This window comes from Gigantopelta aegis, chromosome 8 (genome assembly GCF_016097555.1).
Source record: "Gigantopelta aegis isolate Gae_Host chromosome 8, Gae_host_genome, whole genome shotgun sequence".
Taxonomy (NCBI): domain Eukaryota; kingdom Metazoa; phylum Mollusca; class Gastropoda; order Neomphalida; family Peltospiridae; genus Gigantopelta; species Gigantopelta aegis.
The window spans coordinates 17,132,218-17,152,694 of record NC_054706.1 but is presented as its reverse complement, the minus strand read 5'-3'; the positions used below and the strand labels follow the sequence as shown (position 1 = coordinate 17,152,694).

The 20,477-nt window shown below is 36.5% G+C and overlaps 1 protein-coding gene across 2 annotated transcripts in view; it reads left to right on the top strand.

The window, feature by feature from the left end:
• The first annotated feature begins 853 nt into the window (after positions 1 to 853).
• LOC121378479 (prolyl 4-hydroxylase subunit alpha-1-like) overlaps positions 854 to 20,477 on the top strand; it is a 46,500-nt gene continuing 26,876 nt past the window's right edge. Inside the window, exons 1-4 of one of the 2 annotated variants that reach the window (XM_041506668.1) lie at positions 854 to 1,261; positions 9,056 to 9,213; positions 15,800 to 15,961; positions 19,922 to 20,082. In XM_041506668.1, coding sequence (XP_041362602.1) covers positions 1,083 to 1,261; positions 9,056 to 9,213; positions 15,800 to 15,961; positions 19,922 to 20,082 — 660 coding nt within the window. In that variant the 5' untranslated portion in view covers positions 854 to 1,082. Of the gene's footprint in view, positions 1,262 to 9,055; positions 9,214 to 15,799; positions 15,962 to 18,215; positions 18,380 to 19,921; positions 20,083 to 20,477 lie in introns of both variants that reach the window. The other variant, XM_041506667.1, reaches the window with a different exon arrangement.

Below are 20,477 nucleotides of genomic sequence, written 5' to 3'. Positions count from 1 at the left end.
ATTTGTAACTACATTTCCATAATTTTTAATGCCATCATAATTTTTCATGTAGTTACGTCAGAAAGCACTATAACGTGATGGTTTAGATGACGTTATATAATGGACAGGTATGTTGCTTTGATGTTTTTGATTTTTTTTTAAATGTAAAGAGAAACGAAAAGATCTTTGTGTTACAGTGTTAGACAGTATGATTAATCATTATTTTGTTAACCGGGAGATTTCGTTAGTATTTGACAAATACAAATATTATTTAGTTTGATGTTTTCTTCTGTTGCCAAGACTGTTTTGTTTAATTGCCAAGACTTTTGAATCAAATCTCGCAATGATATTACAGCCACAGGTACCCCCAACCAACGTAACTATACAGTACTCTGTTGGGGGTGGGTGGAGAGTGTAGGCCTACATGTGGTTACAACACCCTCTTTAAAAAGATACGAAACCTGCGGTAGCCACAAGTGACAATTAAAAAATATATTATACTTTTGTTTTATTTTTTAATTATTAAAAAAATTAGTATTAGTTTTTTTAAAGTTTTTAATTATTATTATTATTATTATTATTTGTTGTTGTTTTTAGGTTTTTGTCTTATTTTTCTTCTGTTTATATTTGAATTATAACAATAAAGTATTTTATTATTAATTACATATTATATTGTTAACTCTGATTATTTATTTATTTTATGGAGACCTATAATTTGTATTTAAAAATAAATACATTGCCATTTATAATCGATTTCATAAGTTTTACTTGTCCAAACAACCTAAATAATATACATAAACAAATAAGCTTAATTTTATTCACCAAGGGAGACAACTGGTCACTAGAGTTATTTAGCGGAAGAAGTAAGGCGATACAGTGGCTTTCCCAAGACAAATTCTTGAGATCCAGTTTGGTTTTCGGACGCTCTACGTAACGCAACAGGCTGCACGTACACAAAATGACAACGTGTGCAGTTTCCTTCTGTCGTTAACATTGTCACGACATAAAAACTGACTCTTTGTGTAGCTAGAACTTTGCAAGTTTATCAAAAACACAACCAGTTCACAACTTTTTTTTGTAGACTGTTTACGATTTTGCGAATCATGATCATGGACATCTTCCAAAGTTTTTTTCCCATCGTTTGGATGATGACGATTGCTAGGGCCGAAATATTTACATCTGTTGCCCATCTAGAAAATGCATTGTATGCTGAAAGAGACATTGCCCGGACACTGAAGAATTATATTCAGAGAGAAGAGGAGAAACTGGAAAAACTAAAAAGGTGATTCATTTATTTAATTAATGTTGATCATAATGGTAGAAACTACTAGAATAGTTTTTTTTCAATGTCGTAAAATAGCTTGGTAGTTGGGGGTGAGGCAGTACAAAATACATCAAGGCATTGTCATGTGTAATATAGTGTATTTGCCAGCTAAAAAACAGGCTTTAACACTTTCAAAATATTAAAAAGGAAGGGCAGATGATAGTTTATCCAAGGGGGGGGGGGGGGGAGTGACCTGTGAAATCCAGCAAGTTAATATAACAGTATTTAACCATACTTCATAGTGATCTAAAATATGTTTAGATGAGATACGAGATCATTGTTTAAATACAAGTAAAAGATGTCCATGTTTTAATAAAAAGAAATTAGAAAAAGGTACATGTGTACCTGTCATCACAAAGTGGTTAAACTGACTGGACTTGCATGACATTCCTCCTGTCCTGGACAGAGGAGCCGGCTATTGTGCCCAGGACAGGCGTGTGCTACAACAGCTTGCTCTGAATGTGCACGTAAAGCCCTATGACCTGACCTGACCTGATGATATTCCCCATAGATCCAATCCTTGAAAACAGGCGTGTGCACAATAATTTTAGCATGAAGAGTGTCTAGACTAGCAAGTGAAGTTTATAGGGGGGTTGAGTGATGCTTTCCCGGAAAGTTTATTGAAAAAAAAGAAAATTGGGAGCAGGGAGGGTTTTTTGATCCCCCAAAACCTCCCCCAGCACAGGCGTCTGGAAAAGTATATATTTAAACAAAGCTGGTGGGGAGGGCAACTAGGTACGGCCCATAATTTCATATTATTTTTTTGGCTCAACACTTTTTTAAATAAAAGAAAGAAGCAAAACAGAATTTTGGTTTAACAATATTTAAAACTGTAACAGCTATTCAGACATGTCAAAATACGCTGACAGCTATAACATTTCAGTGACTGTTAAATTTACCGTATTTCGGAAGATGTTTATGATAACCTCCTTTTTAAAATAAATAGCCACCTATTCAGTAGTAATTGGATACGGTTAGGTTTTGCCTCCTCCCCCCCACCCCCCACCCCTCAACTTTAAGCCCAAAAGATTCTCTTTGTTTTTATTATTCCAGGGCTAGCTCTGGGTGAACACAAAGTTTCGCCAGATTATCTATTAAATTTCAAAACTGGCACAAAACCAGGTATTTTATAATAAAATGTATTAAAATTACTTCGCCAACTCAAAATAAAATTCGCCAGTTGTTTTAAAAATTTGCAATTGGTGAATTTGGTTGACTGCCAGAGCTAACCCTCATTATTCACATAATTTAAGATATACAGGAAAATATATCCATTATGACACATGTGACATAATGATTTCATGTACACAACAAATGATGTAATTTTTGGAAGTGACGTCATAACTTAACTTGGCTCTAGGTAATCACTTTTAAAAATTATGTCATTTTGTTGTCTCCATCTAGTTATGTTTGAAATGTATTGACATGGTCCTAGTTATTATTAAAAATAATAATATGGATAATGTGGATAATAAAGAAATTATTATACTCGCGTGTGAATCATACTGATATTACAAAACTTGTGTCAGGATTCATGTATTCATGCTCTTGCTTGGGAAATACAAGAATCCCGACATTTATTTCATAGTATAATAATATTAGTCAATAGCTGATGTCCATTAAAATAAATAGTTTATGCAATATTTTCCATAGAAAAATGTGCTCTACTAACAAGAAATGGGGTAACTGTCAGTATTAACCTTTTGAGTTGGTCTGATGTGCAGATAAATTTGTATTTTATATGTACATTTATACCTTTTATGTCATTTGAAAAAAACAACCTATACAAATTTATTGGATGAAAATTATTGTTAAATATGATTACTTAAAGGTAAATGTAACAATTCTGCTACATCCAATTTCCCTGTAAACTGAATTTAAAACAATAAAATGTTTGATTAAAAAAAAAAGTCATGGTTGGCAATATTAGATGTAAATTTATACATATGTACCTACATTCGGGGGGGGGGGGGGGGGGGGGCGCAGGCTTTGGCTCAGTCGGTTGAGTGCTTTCTTTGAGGTGATCAAACAACCTCAGTGGATCCATTCATCCATGGCCTTGTAATTCAGTTTTCATGGCTTAAACTCTAGCTATAGTTACCATCATTATTTTTGTTATGCTTGGCCTTGTAATTCAGTTTTCATGGTCCGGCCTCGGTGGCGTCGTGGCAGGCCATCGGTCTACAGGCTGGTAGGTACTGGGTTCGGATCCCAGTCGAGGCATGGGATTTTTAATCGAGATACCGACTCCAAACCCTGAGTGGGTGCTCTGCAAGGCTCAATGGGTAGGTGTAAACCACTTGCACCGACCAGTGATCCATAACTGGTTTAACAAAGGCCATGGTTTGTGCTATCCTGCCTGTGGGAAGCGCAAATAAAAGATCCCTTGCTGCCAATCAGAAGAGTAGCCTATGTAGTGGCGACAGCGGGTTTCCTCTCAAAATCTGTGTGGTCCTTAACCATATGTCTGACGCCATATAACCGTAAATAAAATGTGTTGAGTGCGTCGTTAAATAAAACACTTCTTTCTTTCTTTCAGTTTTCATGGCTTATACTCGCTATAGTTACCATTATTATTTTTGTTATGCTTGGCCTTGTAATTCAGTTTTCATGGCTTGCTATAGTTACCATCATTATTTTTGTTATGCTTGGCCTTGTAATGCGGTTTTCATGGCTTCTACACCAGCTATAGTTTATTTAGTTTCCATCATTATTTTTTTTCCTGAATGGCCTAAAGGATCTAAACTGATTGATGTTAATTGGGACTGCACGAAGGGTTGTCTTTGATGACATGTCGTATAATCAGTTCCACAGCATCCTGTCTCAGTTTCAAGATTGATGAGAAAGAATGCTGGTGGGCACTTAACAGGAAATTAGTCGTTAGGCTGCCGGTGTCGCTAACAACACAACAGTTATGACACTGTTGTAAATGATCGGTTTGATGAATTGTTCATTAATAAACTGAGTAACCTTAAATATACAAGACATAATTAATTTCCTTATGTGCAGTTACGTGTGTAGGTGTATTGTGTGAATAATACATGTACGTAAAACTGACAAGTCTGTATTTGTGTGGAAGTTGTGAATTGAAATGGTTGTGGTAATTAATTTAAGGCCATTAATTTTATTTGAAATGTTAGTAAATACTGTATTTCCAATAACAAGGAGTCCAGACCTATATGTAGATACATGGGGTGGGGAATGAGGCCCCACCCCCCCAAAAACACAGCAAAAGAGCAATTTAAAGAAATTAAGACATGCAAAAACTTTTTTAAAAATTAATATATATTATTTATTTAAGAAATATGTTTGTTCAGTTTCCATAAAGTAGCATACTGTACATGTAAATAGTAATTTTGTAGTATAAACCACACATATAATTAATTTTTAGTTATTATTTTTTAAAATGAAATATTTTACTTTTTTTTTCAAAATTGTGTAGTAATCCCTAGAACTTGCACAACAAAACATGATGTGTTTCTGTGCAAAAATACTCCCTGTTTCTACGTACGATTGTTCGGGAAAATTAACTTCAATAATTACAAATGGATATCGCTCAATTTGAAAAAAAAAGAAGAGAATAATAAATATATATACAGTGAAACCCCTCTAAACTGGACACCCTCGGGACCAAGTAAAAAGTCCGGTTATAAGAGGTATCCGGTTTAGAGAGGTTCTCTTCTGTACAGATATTTAAAAATGGACTGTGAAAAACGTCCAGTTTTGAGGGATTTCCGGTTTACAGAGGGTCCGGTTTTGAGAGGTTTGACTGTATGTATATATATATATATATATATATATATATATATATATATATATATATATATACACACACATACACATACACATACACATACACATACACATACACATACACATACACATACACATACACATACATACATACACACACACACACACATATACACACATACATACACATATGGCCTCGGTCAATATCAATTTCTTCGGTCCATAAAATATGATATTGCCCGAAATGTGGTCAATAATTGTTTTATTACATAATGTCATCCATAAGACTCGTACATTCCTGCTTTGTTTATCAAAATTTCAAAATTGAAATACACCAACTCTTATAATTTCCAGCAATGCGTTAAAACTGATGGGATATAGTGACGTCACATAATCCTATGACGTTGTATAAATGCGGAAATAAACAGTGGAAATGTTACCAAGACAAAAAATCTAATTCGAGACATTATAACCAGCAAGAGTGCCAAAATCATATTAGTAGCAAAATAAAACACAACATGTGATAAATCTGAACATACATTTATACTGAACAGTTACCGATTACCTTCAAATGCATTTTTATTTGAAACATAAAATCCTGAAAGTTCCGATTCCAACTGCATTTTGATGTATCATGTACGTTTCTAAATCTGCGATATATTCCATACACAATTTGATGACTACCGACCTTGTTTTTGTCGTATTTGCGGAATTAAACTCGGTATGATGTTATCTTTTTGCTGAAGGACAGCAAAGCGTTTTGTCACAAGTTTGTGCTTGTTTACATTGGAATTAGCAGTTGACGGTGCATTACGTTACCTACTCATTTATTGGATATAATTTTGTCTCATTTTTATTTTCATTGCTCAGGGCAATATCACTTTTGATGGACCAGTGAGTCCGTCTCAGGGCAATACCACTATTTAGGGATGGCCATGTGACTGGTTTTTGACCAATAAGAATACATATATATTTTGATTATGTAATATATATATATATATTTTAAATTTATAAATATATGTACATATAACTAATACAGGGCTTCTAGAATTTTTTTTAAATGCACTAGCCATGGGATCAGTGATTTAAAAATTTACTAGCCATGATTAAATATTCACTAGTCCGACTTTACTTTAAGTTGATACAATTTTACTAAATAATAGTAATAATCAGAAATGTCACCTAAAGAGGGAGATAGATCTTAAAAACACTAACATTGGGTGTTGGGGTGGGGGCAGGATATTCATATTTACAAAATAGACGTAACTGCAACATTTGACAGTTTTGTTTTTTTACTAGCCGTTGGGCATGGCAATAGTAGTTATTTACTAGCACAACATTGAATATCGCTAGCCATGGGGAGTGGGACTACCATAATCTAGAAGCCCTGTCTGGCATGGCAATAGTAGTTATTTACTAGCCCAACATTGAATATCACTAGCCATGGGAGTTGGGCTACCATAATCTAGAAGCCCTGTAATCATAATGTGTATGAGGAAGAAAGGAAATGTTTTATTTAACGACACACTCAACACATTTTATTTATGGTTATATGGCATCAGACATATGGTTAAAGACCACACAGATATTGAGAGAGGAAACCCGCTGTTGCCACTTCATGGGCTACTCTTTTCGATAAGCAGCAAGGGATCTTTTATATGCACTATTCTAAAGACATGGTAGCACATACCATGGCCTGTGATATACCAGTCGTGGTGCACTGGCTGGACTGAGAAATAGCCCAATGGGGCCACCAATGAGGATCGAGTGAGCGCTGTACCATAGCCTAGACATAGACATAGCCTAGACATAGACATAGCCTAGACATAGACATAGCCTAGACATAGACATAGCCTAGTGGTAAGACACTTACCTGATTTCCCATTTACCATAGTTTGACACCCAATAGCTGATGTATTTTTCGTGCTGCATTATTTTATAAAATATTTTCCTTCAGAGACAATGTAAGTCAAGCTGTATACCTTGGCTGTTCTAGTATTTTGTCTTCTCCCCTGTATTAAAATGAGATTTAATGTGTATAATTTAATTTATAAAGAAATGTTAAGCGTTATTTGAGTTATCGGTTTAAAACTTTTTAACATGTTTGTATATGAATTTTAACTTTATTCATTATGAAGTTACATGCCAAGTCATCGGTTTCCTTTTGAAACAGACGGTCTATATATGAAGAACACGTGGTTATTATTCAAGGTCTATAATTAACGAGCTACTCTCGATTCAAAACCTATACTAGCTCGACCATTTACCTTTCGACCGACCGTTCAAAATTGCGCCAAAATTACTCAACAAAAATTGCACACACTTTTCTCTTTGGCATTAACGGCTCCACTCAAAATTCCATAGCACCACCACCACCACTCCCACCCGCCTGCCACCGATTCAATCGGGCTGCTGGTGCTTCCTTGCACCTCCCAGTGCAGGCGGTCCCTCCTACCTCCCCCCCCCCCCCACACTTTTCCTGTTGGGGCCGGCCAAGGCCGGCTCCTGTGTCCATGACAGGCGTGCGCTACAACAGCTTGTTCTGAATGTGCACGTAAAACCCTATGACCTGACCTGACCTCACCTGACCTATTATTCAACAAAGAACATTCTATTTTTGAATTTGGCTGTGCAGTTAACTTTGAATGTGAAAATTGGAAGGCTAGTTGAATTTGGGAAGGGCCAGTAATATTTTTCTTCAACTGGCCCTGCTGGTGACCATGGTTTTCATGTTAATTTTCAATCCTGTACATCCATGGTGTTTATGGCAATTGATACGCTGCAGGTAGGAGTTTTAGTCACATATGTTACTATTGTCATCTATGGAATTTGATTTGGTAGTATACACCCTGGTGATATTAATAAAAATGTTATAGCCACTAACGCTATGTAGAAACATATAGCTAATTAATTGTGGTCACTGTGGCAAGCTGTCAGTGAATGTGTGTACTCTTAGCAGTGTGGGGTCTTGGAATACGTTTATGCACTGTTTAAGAAGTGTGTGGGTTTGAAACAAATGTTATTACTCTTTATTTGGAAAGTTCTGGGCCAATTTGGCTGAAAAAAAGTACATATACACAGTGTTCGAGATTAACGGTATCCCTATATCCCGGGGATACCAGAATTTAATTTTGGATACCAGACTTCAAGAACCCAGTATTTTGAAATGTTAGTATCCAACTGGGATACTGCCCAAAATTTTAAATCTCGAACACTGATACATGTAGGTTATGCACCTCAGTGTATATGTGTGTGTGCGTGCGTGCGTGCATTCAGGTGCATATACTGAAATGTGCAGGGGTCTAGATATTGATAAACACAGTTTATAGGAGTGTTGGGTCAAGCTCCCCCTGGAAAATATATTAGAAAATACAACCCCCCCCCCCTCTCTCTCTCTCTCTCTCTCTCTCTCTCTCTCTCTCTCTCTCTCTCTCTCTCTCTCTCTGCCTCTCTCTGCCTCTCTCTCCCTGTCTCTCTCTGTTTCTGTCTCTGTGTGTGTGTGTGTGTGTGTGTGTGTTCAGGCGCATGTACAGGAATGTGCAGATGTGAAAAAGAAATTCGGTAATTTTGCAGTCATTTTGTCCGACACTAGGTACAGTCACTAGAATGCCATCATGTTTGCTATTAATAGACCCAATTCAGTCTGAAAGAAGCTATATACAAGTGTCGAACTACGATTGGCTTGGAATAGCGGTGAGAGAGATTTTCATGACAGCTTTATATAATAATCTAAGAAACTATCCATAATGGTTCTGTGACGTGCTTCAAACATGAATTGCAGATGATATGGAAACTAGTGCCAAATGAATGCCTTAAAAGATTATCAGTGATGTTGTTTTTGCTTTTACAGCATTGCAGATGACATGGAAACTCATAGTGCCAATGCTTTAAAAATTATCATTGATGTGTTTTTTGTTTTCACAGCATTACAGATGACATGAAAACTCATAGTGCCAATGCCTTAAAAGATTATCAGTGATGTTGTTTTTGTTTTCACAGCATTGCAGATGACATGGAAACTCATAGTGCCAATGCTTTAAAGGACCCTGTTCGCTACCTGGCCAACCCGATTGGTGCGTTTTTGTTCATTAAACGTTTCACTCTCGACTGGGATCGTGATGTCGCCACGATACTCAAAGATGATAAGATGCATCAAGGTAATCTTTAAATGAAGTTTGTAGGTCAACTTATTTTGCACTAAAACCATTTATCATTTTACTGTTATAATCAAAGGTGCTCTGATGCATCAAGGTAATCTTTAAATGAAGTTTGTAGATCAACTTAATTAGCATAACCCAATTTATCTTTTTACTGTTATAACATGTCTGTGTTGTGAATCAATTGCAGAGTCATTAATAGTTTTTTTTTATATTCAGTTGGTTACGGTAGTTATTAAAAAATGTATTTAATTACTTCATATGAATTCATAGTTAAACATAAAATACAAAATATTCCATAATATTATACTTGCAAATTCAGTCATAGAAAACACTGATGAATAAATATTTTACTCTTTATCCTACCAATGTACAAATATTGCGGTATGTACTGCTCTGTCTGCAAAAGTACATAAAAGATATGTTGCTGCTCCATTATACCATTATACCATCTCTTGTATATGTACATGTATCTGTATGTAACACTGATGAACTAAATGTTCAAAATTAATAAATGAATTGAATTGAATTGAATTTCAAGGAGTACCTCTGTGGCTTTAACACATTTTTCTTTTAACAGACTGACCTGAAATCACATTGTCCATTCTCTTGACACCTGCATGTTATACAGGGCTTCTAGATTATGGTAGCCCCACTCCCATGGCTAGTGATATTCAATGTTGGGCTAGTAAATAACTAATATTTCCATGCCCGATGGCTAGTGATTTGTTTTTTTGGGTCAAATGCTGCATTTAAGTATTTTGCAAGTATAAATATCCTGCCTCCACCCCTATCACCCAATCTTAGTGTTTAATCTCTATCTTCCTCTTTAGGTAGCATATCCGATTATTACTGTTAGTAAGATTGTATTAAGTAAAGTAGGGCTAGTGAATTTTTAATTGTGGCTAGTAAATTGTTAAAATCGCTGATCCCATGGCTAGTGGATGTTGTAAAAATTCTAGAAGCCCTGTTGTACTAATAATTACTGATAGGTACTTAGGTGTCATTAAACTAACACTCCCAGCTTTCTCTTTGTGTTTCATTTTTAATGTATCCGTGGAAGTAAAGCTGGATTGGTACTTAGGTGTCATTAAACTAACACTCCCAGCTTTCTCTTTGTGTTTCATTTTTAATGTATCCGTGGAAGTAAAGCTGGATTGGTACTTAGGTGTCATTAAACTAACACTCCCAGCTTTCTCTTTGTGTTTCATTTTTAATGTATCCGTGGAAGTAAAGCTGGATTGGTACTTAGGTGTCATTAAACTAACACTCCCAGCTTTCTCTTTGTGTTTCATTTTTAATGTATCCGTGGAAGTAAAGCTGGATTGCTACTTAGGTGTCATTAAACTAACACTCCCAGCTTTCTCTTTGTGTTTCATTTTTAATGTATCCGTGGAAGTAAAGCTGGATTGCTACTTAGGTGTCATTAAACTAACACTCCCAGCTTTCTCTTTGTGTTTCATTTTAATGTATCCGTGGAAGTAAAGCTGGATTGCTACTTAGGTGTCATTAAACTAACACTCCCAGCTTTCTCTTTGTGTTTCATTTTTAATGTATCCGTGGAAGTAAAGCTGGATTGGTACTTAGGTGTCATTAAACTAACACTCCCAGCTTTCTCTTTGTGTTTCATTTTTAATGTATCCGTGGAAGTAAAGCTGGATTGGTACTTAGGTGTCATTAAACTAACACTCCCAGCTTTCTCTTTGTGTTTCATTTTTAATGTATCCGTGGAAGTAAAGCTGGATTGCTACTTAGGTGTCATTAAACTAACACTCCCAGCTTTCTCTTTGTGTTTCATTTTTAATGTATCCGTGGAAGTAAAGCTGGATTGGTGGTGGGACGTAGCCCAATGGTAAAGCACTTGGAATCGATGCCCGTTGGTGGACCATTTTTACTATATCTCAATCCAGCCAGTGCATCATGACTTGTTTATCAAAGATCGTGGTATGTGCTGTGCTGCCTGTGGAATGGCGCATATAAAAGATCCTTTGCTACTAATAGAAAGATGTAGCAGGTTTCCTCTCTATGACTATATATATATATATATATATATATATATAGTGACGCTGAGTGTGTGTGTATATATATATGTATATATATGTGTATATATATATATATACTCAATACTCAATACTTAAAAAATATATAACGGTTTTTTTTGTTGGTTTTTTTGATTGTTCATTTATTATTTAAAAATACTTCTTAAGATATCAACTTCAATTTGTAAGATACTAAAGGATATTTCAACACACTGGCATTTATTTTTAAGATCATATATATACAGGTATATATATATATATATATATATATATATATAAAGTAACAAATGTTTGACATCTAATAGCCAATGATTAATAAATCTGTGTGCTCTAGTGATGTCATTAAACAAAAGCAAACATCTGTTTTTAAAAGCTAGATTATGCAGTTCCTGACTTTAAAATGTCAAGGACAAGCGATTTCCATATTACAGGTACATGACTTGTGTAATTAAGATTGAAAAAGTGCGTACATGGAGATCTGGCAGTGACGTGTGTGTAAATATTTGTCAGAATTGTTCATTACTCCGCCAGTCTCGTACAGCCTCCCTTAAGTCGTCATGCAGTTTTACCTTTGTGTTGTGCGCTCAAACCTTCCTTTAAAATGTCAGTCGTAAATACAGTGAAACCCTTTTAAACCGGACACCCTCAGGACCAAGTAAAATGTCCGGTTTTAAGAGGTATCTGGTTTTGAGAGGTTACGTTCTGTATCAATTTTTAAAAAAGGACCATTAAAAATATCTAGTTTTGGGGGAATTCCGGTTTACAGTGGGTCCGGTTTTGAGAAATTTCACTGTATGTAGACATAGCTGTTAATTACACTACACTTGACATATGTTTACATCAGGACTGTCTTAGAAGGAACACGTTTTTAAAGTTACAGTTAAAAAGTGTAATGTTCCTTATAAATACATGAAGATATATGAGAGAGAAAAAATCAGGTGACATAATATGTATGTTACATGTATTACACGGATGTAGGAAGGGGCCGAAAAGTGGGATGGGGGGGGGGGGGGGGCACACATATATAAATGTGTAATATGTATAAATATATACTCTTCAAAAGAAGAAACGCAAAACCACATTGTCGTAACATTTGGAGAATTGATTTAATTATTGAATGGTGAGTCCGATAATTACCAAATGTTGCAGGATTGTTCACAATTCACTCTAGTCCATTGTGAGTAAGTGATAGGACACACCACCAAGGTCAAGGTCATCTGGAGTCAATACCGGGTGTGGCCTCCGCGTGTGTTGACAACTGCCTGGCACCGCCTGCCCCATTGAAGCAACCAGAGTACGGATGACGTCCCGGGGGATGGTGGCCCACTCGGCCTGCAAGGCTGCTGCCAGCTCGGGCAGGGTCTGGGGCTGTGGTTGTCGCTGTCGGAGGCGTCGGTCCAACTCGTCCCATAGATGCTCAATTGGGTTCAAATCCGGTGATATCGATGGCCAAGGAAAGACATTAATGTTGTTGTTCTGTAGGAAAGCCGTTGTGAGACGTGCTGTGTGAGGCCTGGCGTTGTCATGTTGGAACACTGCGTTGGCGTTGGCTATAACTGGAACGATGTGTGGCCGGAGGATCTGGTCAATGTAGCCCTGTGCATTCAGGTTGCCCTGCACGTGGACCAGGTCAGTTCTGCCAGTGTGTGAGATGGCTGCCCACACCATGACACTACCCCCGCCGAATCTGTCCACTTCTTGCACGCAGTTTGCCGCATAACGTTCACCACGACGCCTATACACGCGACATCTTCCATCATGACGTCGGAGCAGAAATCGGGACTGTCACTGAACCACACCTGTCTCCATCGCAGTTGAGGCCATTGTCGATGAATCTGGCACCACTGCAGTCGGAGTCGACGGTGTTGTGGTGTTAAGATGACACCTCGAACTGGACGTTTGGCACGAATTCCTACCTCACGTAGGCGGTTCCGTACGGTCTGGTCGGATATCCTGCGCAAACCTGGTATTGCTGCGGCTGTGGAGGTGGCAGTAGTCAATCGTTCCCGAAGGTGGCGTACCCGGATGTAGCGGTCCTGCCCGGGGGTAGTGACCGTGGTCGACCGGATCTAGGGAGGTCACGTGTTGATCCATGTTGCTGGTAACGGTCCCACAGTCTGGAGATGGTGCTTGGGGACACATGGAATGCCCTGGCAACGGCCGTTCTGGATTCGCCTGCGTCTAGTCGGCCGATGGCATTGTTTCTCTGCGGTTCACTGAGACGTGGCATGTCCTGGATTGTCAACTGTCGGCCAGATACAGAGGCCAGGCAAGCGAACACCCTGCACTTTTATACTGTCGGTGTTCATGTTGCACGTGCAGACAACGCACGTGCAGTGGTGACATGGTTTGCACGTGGCTGCGTTTTTGCGAATATTCACATTTTGGAACTTTATTGTACAGTAGCTGCGTTTTATCGAATGTAACCGTGGGAATGTGTTTGGGACATGCAATGACCTTATATTCACAAAGCATGAACCGGTAGGAAACATAAAATCGGAGTTATAACCCATTTGTACCCTTTTGCGTTTCTTTTTTTGAAGAGTATATAAAAAAAATATCACTAGTGCTGCAAAGTGGTGGGGCCCATGCCCCTCTTGCCTCCCACTCCCCCCCCCCTCCCCCCACTTCCTATGCCAGTGTAATATATGCAGAATTCTGCCCATACAATTAAGTATTGCTGATCTGGCAGCCCCTTTAAGGTTCTGGGAGTCATTGACTGTACACCTGGTTTTGTACGTACAGGTAAACCTACGGCCAAACAACAGTTCATAAAACTACAAACAGTACAACTAATATAGTTTGAAATATACATATTTCTTTTTCTTTCATCCCTACACCAATCCATTTTCTGTCATGATATTATTTTCTGCATGAAATAGATGACAAACACACAGGTATAACTGTAGTCATAAACATAAACTTACAATGTTTATGAAATTGACTACTAACTGGTAAGTACTGTCATCCTTCACTAACTATTTCAGTGTAATAAACTTTGTTTATTTCAGTTTGTATGTGTATTAAGTTTGTTATATATATATATGCATTTTCACCCCTGATAAATTTCACGGTTTAACCCTGAATATTGACTGATGGAGTATATTTTAAAATTCATAATACTATATACATGTACATACATATGTAGGTCCTTGTCTGAGGTGTGACGGATTGTAGGATCAATCTCACTTACTGGACTCATTGCTTTATTTCCCATTCCAACCAATTTCCCATTTCAACTGGTACTCTATGGGGTGTGCTGGTATGTGCTTTGCTTTGTGAATATGTTTAAATACAAAACATCACTTGCTTATATGGCAGTGACATGTTTTACTTTATTACTATGTACAAGTGCTTGACTCCAGATAGCAGGGCTAGCTCGAGCTGGGACTTGACAAAGGAGACAATTGTGAATTTTGAAAACAATTGGCAAATTTTAGTTTATTCCAGTAAAATAATTTCATATAATGCAGGGCTCACCCTGTTCACTGTCAAATTAGTCAATTGCTAATTTTATACAGAGTGGCTACAACATTCTCCTTAAATTAACTACATTTTAATAATTTTATACAGAGTGGCTACAACATTCTCCTTAAATTAACCACATTTTAATAATTTTATACAGAGTGGCTACAACATTCTCCTTAAATTAACCACATTTTAATAATTTTATACAGAGTGGCTACAACATTCTCCTTAAATTAACCACATTTTAATAATTTTCAAGGAAATACTCTAGATGTTAAAAAATTGGCTTTAGTTTCTCCATGTGCCTACCAGAGCTCCGCATCTAACACATCAAATGGTGTAGGTGTGCGTGTGTGTAGGTGTATGGGTGTGGGTGTGGGTGGGTGTGTGTGTGTGTATGTGTGGGTGTGTGTGTGTAGGCCTCTAGGAATTGAAAATTCAGTTTTTCTTATGGTAATCTGTTGAAACCTTGTAAATGATGTCCTAAATTTAATGAGTGAATGAAAAAAGGGCTACACAAAACTTGACTTAACAAATGCAACTATCATTCTCAGAATATTCAGAAGATTGTACCTATACCAGCCTCAACTCTTGATGGTTCAATCACAACACCACCAAGTTGGTCTTGTAGCATTTTATAGAAGTGACACTGTGTGTTTGTTAGTGATGATCGGTTATGATCAAAAATTGATTGGTATGGGTCTACCGATGTGCTGATTGATTATAACAATCCATGAACGATTATAACAATCCATAATCAGTTGTGTGGGAAAATGTTGACTGTAATTGATCCTCCAGTTTAGAGAATGGAATTGATGTACATATGTTGGGATTGATGTTCCTTTGCATGTGTACAGAAAGAAAAAAGATATTAAATAATTACAATGTATTAATTAAAAATATAATTAGCCATTTGTAGGGTCTGACTTCAGGTGAACACATCAGTAGGTGCATGGTCCTTATGATTAAAATGTTTTTTATGTTCTAATAATTGTAACTGATGCCGACAAATTATGACTAATGGTTGATTATGAAATTTCAATTGATTGCCAACACTAGTGTCTTGTATGTGTTTTCAGTTCTTCTGAGTGAAGTAGAAAACTCCCGTCAGAGTCTTCCTAATTATGAAGATTTAGCGGGCGTGGCTGCAGCATTCATGCGACTTCAGGACACGTACCAGCTAGACACGACACGTCTGGCGGAGGGAGACATCCACGGGCGACAGATATCGGCACTAACAGGTACAACATCCAGAATTTAACTATGTAATAATTTTTAAAATTACTGTTTACAACATTTAGTATTTGGCTAATAAAATATTCCTTAATTTAACCATAATTTTCAAGAAAATCTGAAAATTGGCTAACCAAAGTTTGTTCTGGTGTGAGCACTGTTCTAGAATTCATTATTAACTGCTTAAGATGCAGTTGACTGTAACATCTATTTACCTCAGTGGTCTGTTCCTTTCAGCCAGTAAACAGCGTTTCATGTCGCAGTTTTAATATGTAGTAAAAGTGTATTTAATCATTACATGACATTGTACACATAATTGTTTAATTATATATATATATATATCTGTGGGATTAAAAGAGTAAAAAGCAAGATAAAGGAAGAAATGCATTTTTAATGATGATGATGATTAGTGGCTGGGAAAAAATACAAGCTTGGTTTTTTGTAATGCACTGATTAGTAAAAATTGATCATCACACTTAGTGTTATTCATTTGATGAATTCTACATATTTGTTGATTCATTTACAATGTATATGTATATATGTATATGAAGATAGGTTTTGCATACAGATACATAATTTATAAAATAATTATGCAGTATTTATTTCCATTTGCATGTTTTATGCATGCACTGTTTTTATTATGTGTGCTTGCTAATACTAACTAATATTATTTATTATTCTTGCTACATGTATTCATAAATGCAATAAAATTGATTATTCTTGTTACATCTTTGGCGTAGGAAGGTGCCAAAAAGTTGGGGGGGGGGGGCACACCCACATACATATATAAATACATATATAAAAACCATCACTGCTGCTATGACATGTACATGTATTCATAAATGCAATAAAATGATTTTTATACACAATAATAAAAATTATTCATCACTAGGCTTGAAAATAAAAGGGAACTAAATAGTTTTTTCGGGTTGCCCGGTATCACTCCAGTTCTGTTTGTAGTAAAGGCGAACCTATTAGCTATGAGTATTGTTTTCCAACCTAAGTGACTAGTGCATAGAGGGAGGGATGCACTGTTGTGGAGGGGGCTGTGCTTGCTACCGGTATGTCTTTTGTATGTGTTAAAAAATTTAACAGTTATTTTGACAAATGCAAGATAAATTTGTATTTCTTTTTTACTTGAATTATAAGACTTAATTGTTGAAATTGACAGTGTTTTATTGACTTTCAACAAGAAAGGTTTTTTTTCTTAGTTTAAATAAATATTTATCATTCATAGTCAAATATTTTTTAAAATCTTTATGGGATACTAGCACATTTTGTTTATCATAAGTAATGCTTGACTTAGAAAATGTAGAGGAAACTACCATTCAAATATTGTGAAAAACAAACTTACACATGTAATGCTGAATATTCATTTGACAATAAACAATTATACATGTAACCTAAAGTTTATACAACTTGCCTGCTAATTGCTAATTTGACTACTCACGTAATGAAGGTTTACACCACCCATCTATTTGTGAATATGTGATGTTCAACTATATTCCATCATGTCCTTTCTTCATGAAACAAAATGCAGACATACATTTTACACACTAGGCATACGAAACCTAAGTACAGTTCACTGCATCATTCCTTCACCTTTAAATGAAATGGTTTATGTTTTTCTCCCAACTGCGCCACCCACCTCCACAACCACTACCGCTACCAATGTTTTTGGAACCTCCCCCTCCCAATGTGCATGTGCATCAGAAATGTTTCAATTTTTTTGTTTTGTTGTGTTGTTTTTAAAACAAGCTTGCTAAGTTTCTCAAATACAGGGCTCACCATGTACATTGCTAAATTAACCAATTGCTAAGTTTTATACTGAGTGGCTACAACTTTTAGTCTTAGACTAATAAAAATGTCCGTAAATTAGCCACATTTTAATAATTAAAAAACCCACAACTTTATACAAATGTTTCTGGTAAAATATTAAAGGCTTTTGCAACACTTTATGATAAAATTTCTAGATTTTTGTGTAGTTTTCTTATGCGAATAACTGATATATATTTATAAAGCTATTCAATTATGCAATATAATTTGTATAGGTTTAATGCTGAACGGTTCTGTGCAACAGAATAATATGCAAATAACCAATTTATACAATTAACTGATGTGCAATTAAGTGGATTCAACTGTATATATATAAAAATTGGCTAAAAGTAAATATGTTCTAGTGTGAGCCTTGTAATGATGGTAGCATGTTGTTTTTCCTATCTCAGCATGGCCCCCATGTTCCCTCTGTTGCTTTACTTACAGCGGAGTCGTGTTTCGAGCTCGCCCGACTGTCGTATGTTGACGGCGACTACCGACACACTATCATGTGGATGGAACGGACCCTCGACAGACTAGACCGCAACCAGTCGGACTATAAGGCGAAAAAACTTGAAATTCTCGATTATATGGCCTTCTCTATGTTTAAGGTTGGTTGGCGAGGATTGCAGATTTTTGTACATGTAGTCTTTGATTGCATCTTGTTAATTGTGTGTTTTGACATTGTTGTGTGTGTGTTTCGTCTACATTTAAGAGCCATTCACAAAGGGTACGTTGTTTTGGCTGGGTACCATCTCTTAAAAGTGTACGTCACAAATGTCAAATAGGTGAAAGATTTTTTGTTTTGTTTTAAAGCATATGCTGACATTACTAACCCCCAGCATAAAGTTTGTGTGCTCATTAACATACTTTTATTTGTGAATGACCTTCTTACATGTTTGAAATTTCAATACTTTTTGTCTTGCCGTGACAAAGTCAAATGGGGATTTTATATATATATATATATATATATATATGTATATGTATATGCATATGTATATGTAGGTATTACTTTTTTGTGACATTGATGATATCAACTTTTGTGTTTAGTTCCAACATTAATTTTTCATGTTTATACTTGGTGAACCATTACTTTCTAAACTTGAAAGTTACAAAATTGAGGATCACTAGAGCTTCATTCAGTATGCAGATGTACATTTGATTAATTTAGGTAACCAACCAATCAGTTACCTAGGTGAAAATAACATGAACTGAGATCTGGTTACCTAAGATTTTTAAATATGTCTCCTGGTTTAAAAGACATTGAGCCGGTCTTGGTTCGTTTCCAGTAGCTGGGCCGGTCTTGGTTCGTTTCCAGTAGCTGGGCCGGTCTTGGTTCGTTTCCAGTAGCTGGGCCGGTCTTGGTTCGCTTCCAGTAACTTGGCCGGTCTTGGTTCGCTTCCAGTACATACTCGAGTCCAGAGTTGGTTTTAATGACTACACCAACTTCTGTCTCTCACTCGAGCTATGTATTCATCAACAACTAACCATCCACTTCTGTTTTGGACAGACCACTCAGATAGTTGAGGTGTATGTCCAGGACAGTGTTTGAATTTTAAATTGGATATACATGTAAAAGAAGAAATTTAATTTAAAATTAAATTTAAAAGCTTAAAAGTCATCGAACACATCGAAGTAACATTTCATGTCATGTTAACATTATTATTAATAATAATATTAAATTCTTTATTTTAAGAGCGAGGGTAAACTCTGTTAGCATTATTTAGCTAATCTCCCCTGAGGCTCTCTTAAAAATAACAATAACAACAAAAAACAACAATGATTATGTGTTCAAGGACATGTTTATATATGTTACGAGCATGATATATAATCTACAAATTACTGTCTGCTATTTTCTAATTTAGCATCCTTATGAAGGTATGAAATCTATATTATGTGAAAGTCAATACTTACCACTGCTACTGCTTATGCAGCCCACTAACCCACCCCACCCCACCCTCAACCTCAACCTCAACCTCAACTCCATAAACATGAATTGGATGTTCCTGCATTTTCCTCTCCTTGCATTCCCTGTTGCATCATGGACCTGGTTCTTGCAAGTGCATGACATCGTGTCGGCGTTGTTAGATTGGTGGAAGGATCGACAGTCAGTTCTGACTCCTCATTATCTCTGCTCGTTCGTTCCTTCCCAGCTGAAGACTGTTTCCAGCTGGGTCGGTTTGCGTACAATGCCCGCGACTACTACCACACGTATATTTGGATGCAGGCTGCCCTTCAGAAGGAGCACGGCGAAGAAAACAAAACCATTTCTCGCTTTGAGCTGCTCGATTACTCTGCGTATGCCACAGCGATGGTAAGACATCATCACCCCTTCCCAGCATTTACAACATGTTTGATTTTCCTTGTGCTTTCAACCCCTGCAATTATGAAAATGTCAACGGCAAAAACTGGGGAAAAAACAAAACAAATATAGTCCACAGCAAAAAAAAAAAAAGTGTTGTGGAAGATTAAAAGCACGACAACAATCTCCATAGCATTGCCGGTTGCAGGGTTTGGGTTTACAGCTTCTGTACTCTGTACTGTATAAAACATAATTTCCACTTGGATATACATATACTGGTATTACAAAAATACAGGCATCCGAGAACTGAATTGGCTGTAGCTATATGGATGCAATATTATATACAGAATTATTTTAAACCATGTACTAGGCATGTACTTCATAAAACATAGTTTCTTTTTGGATGT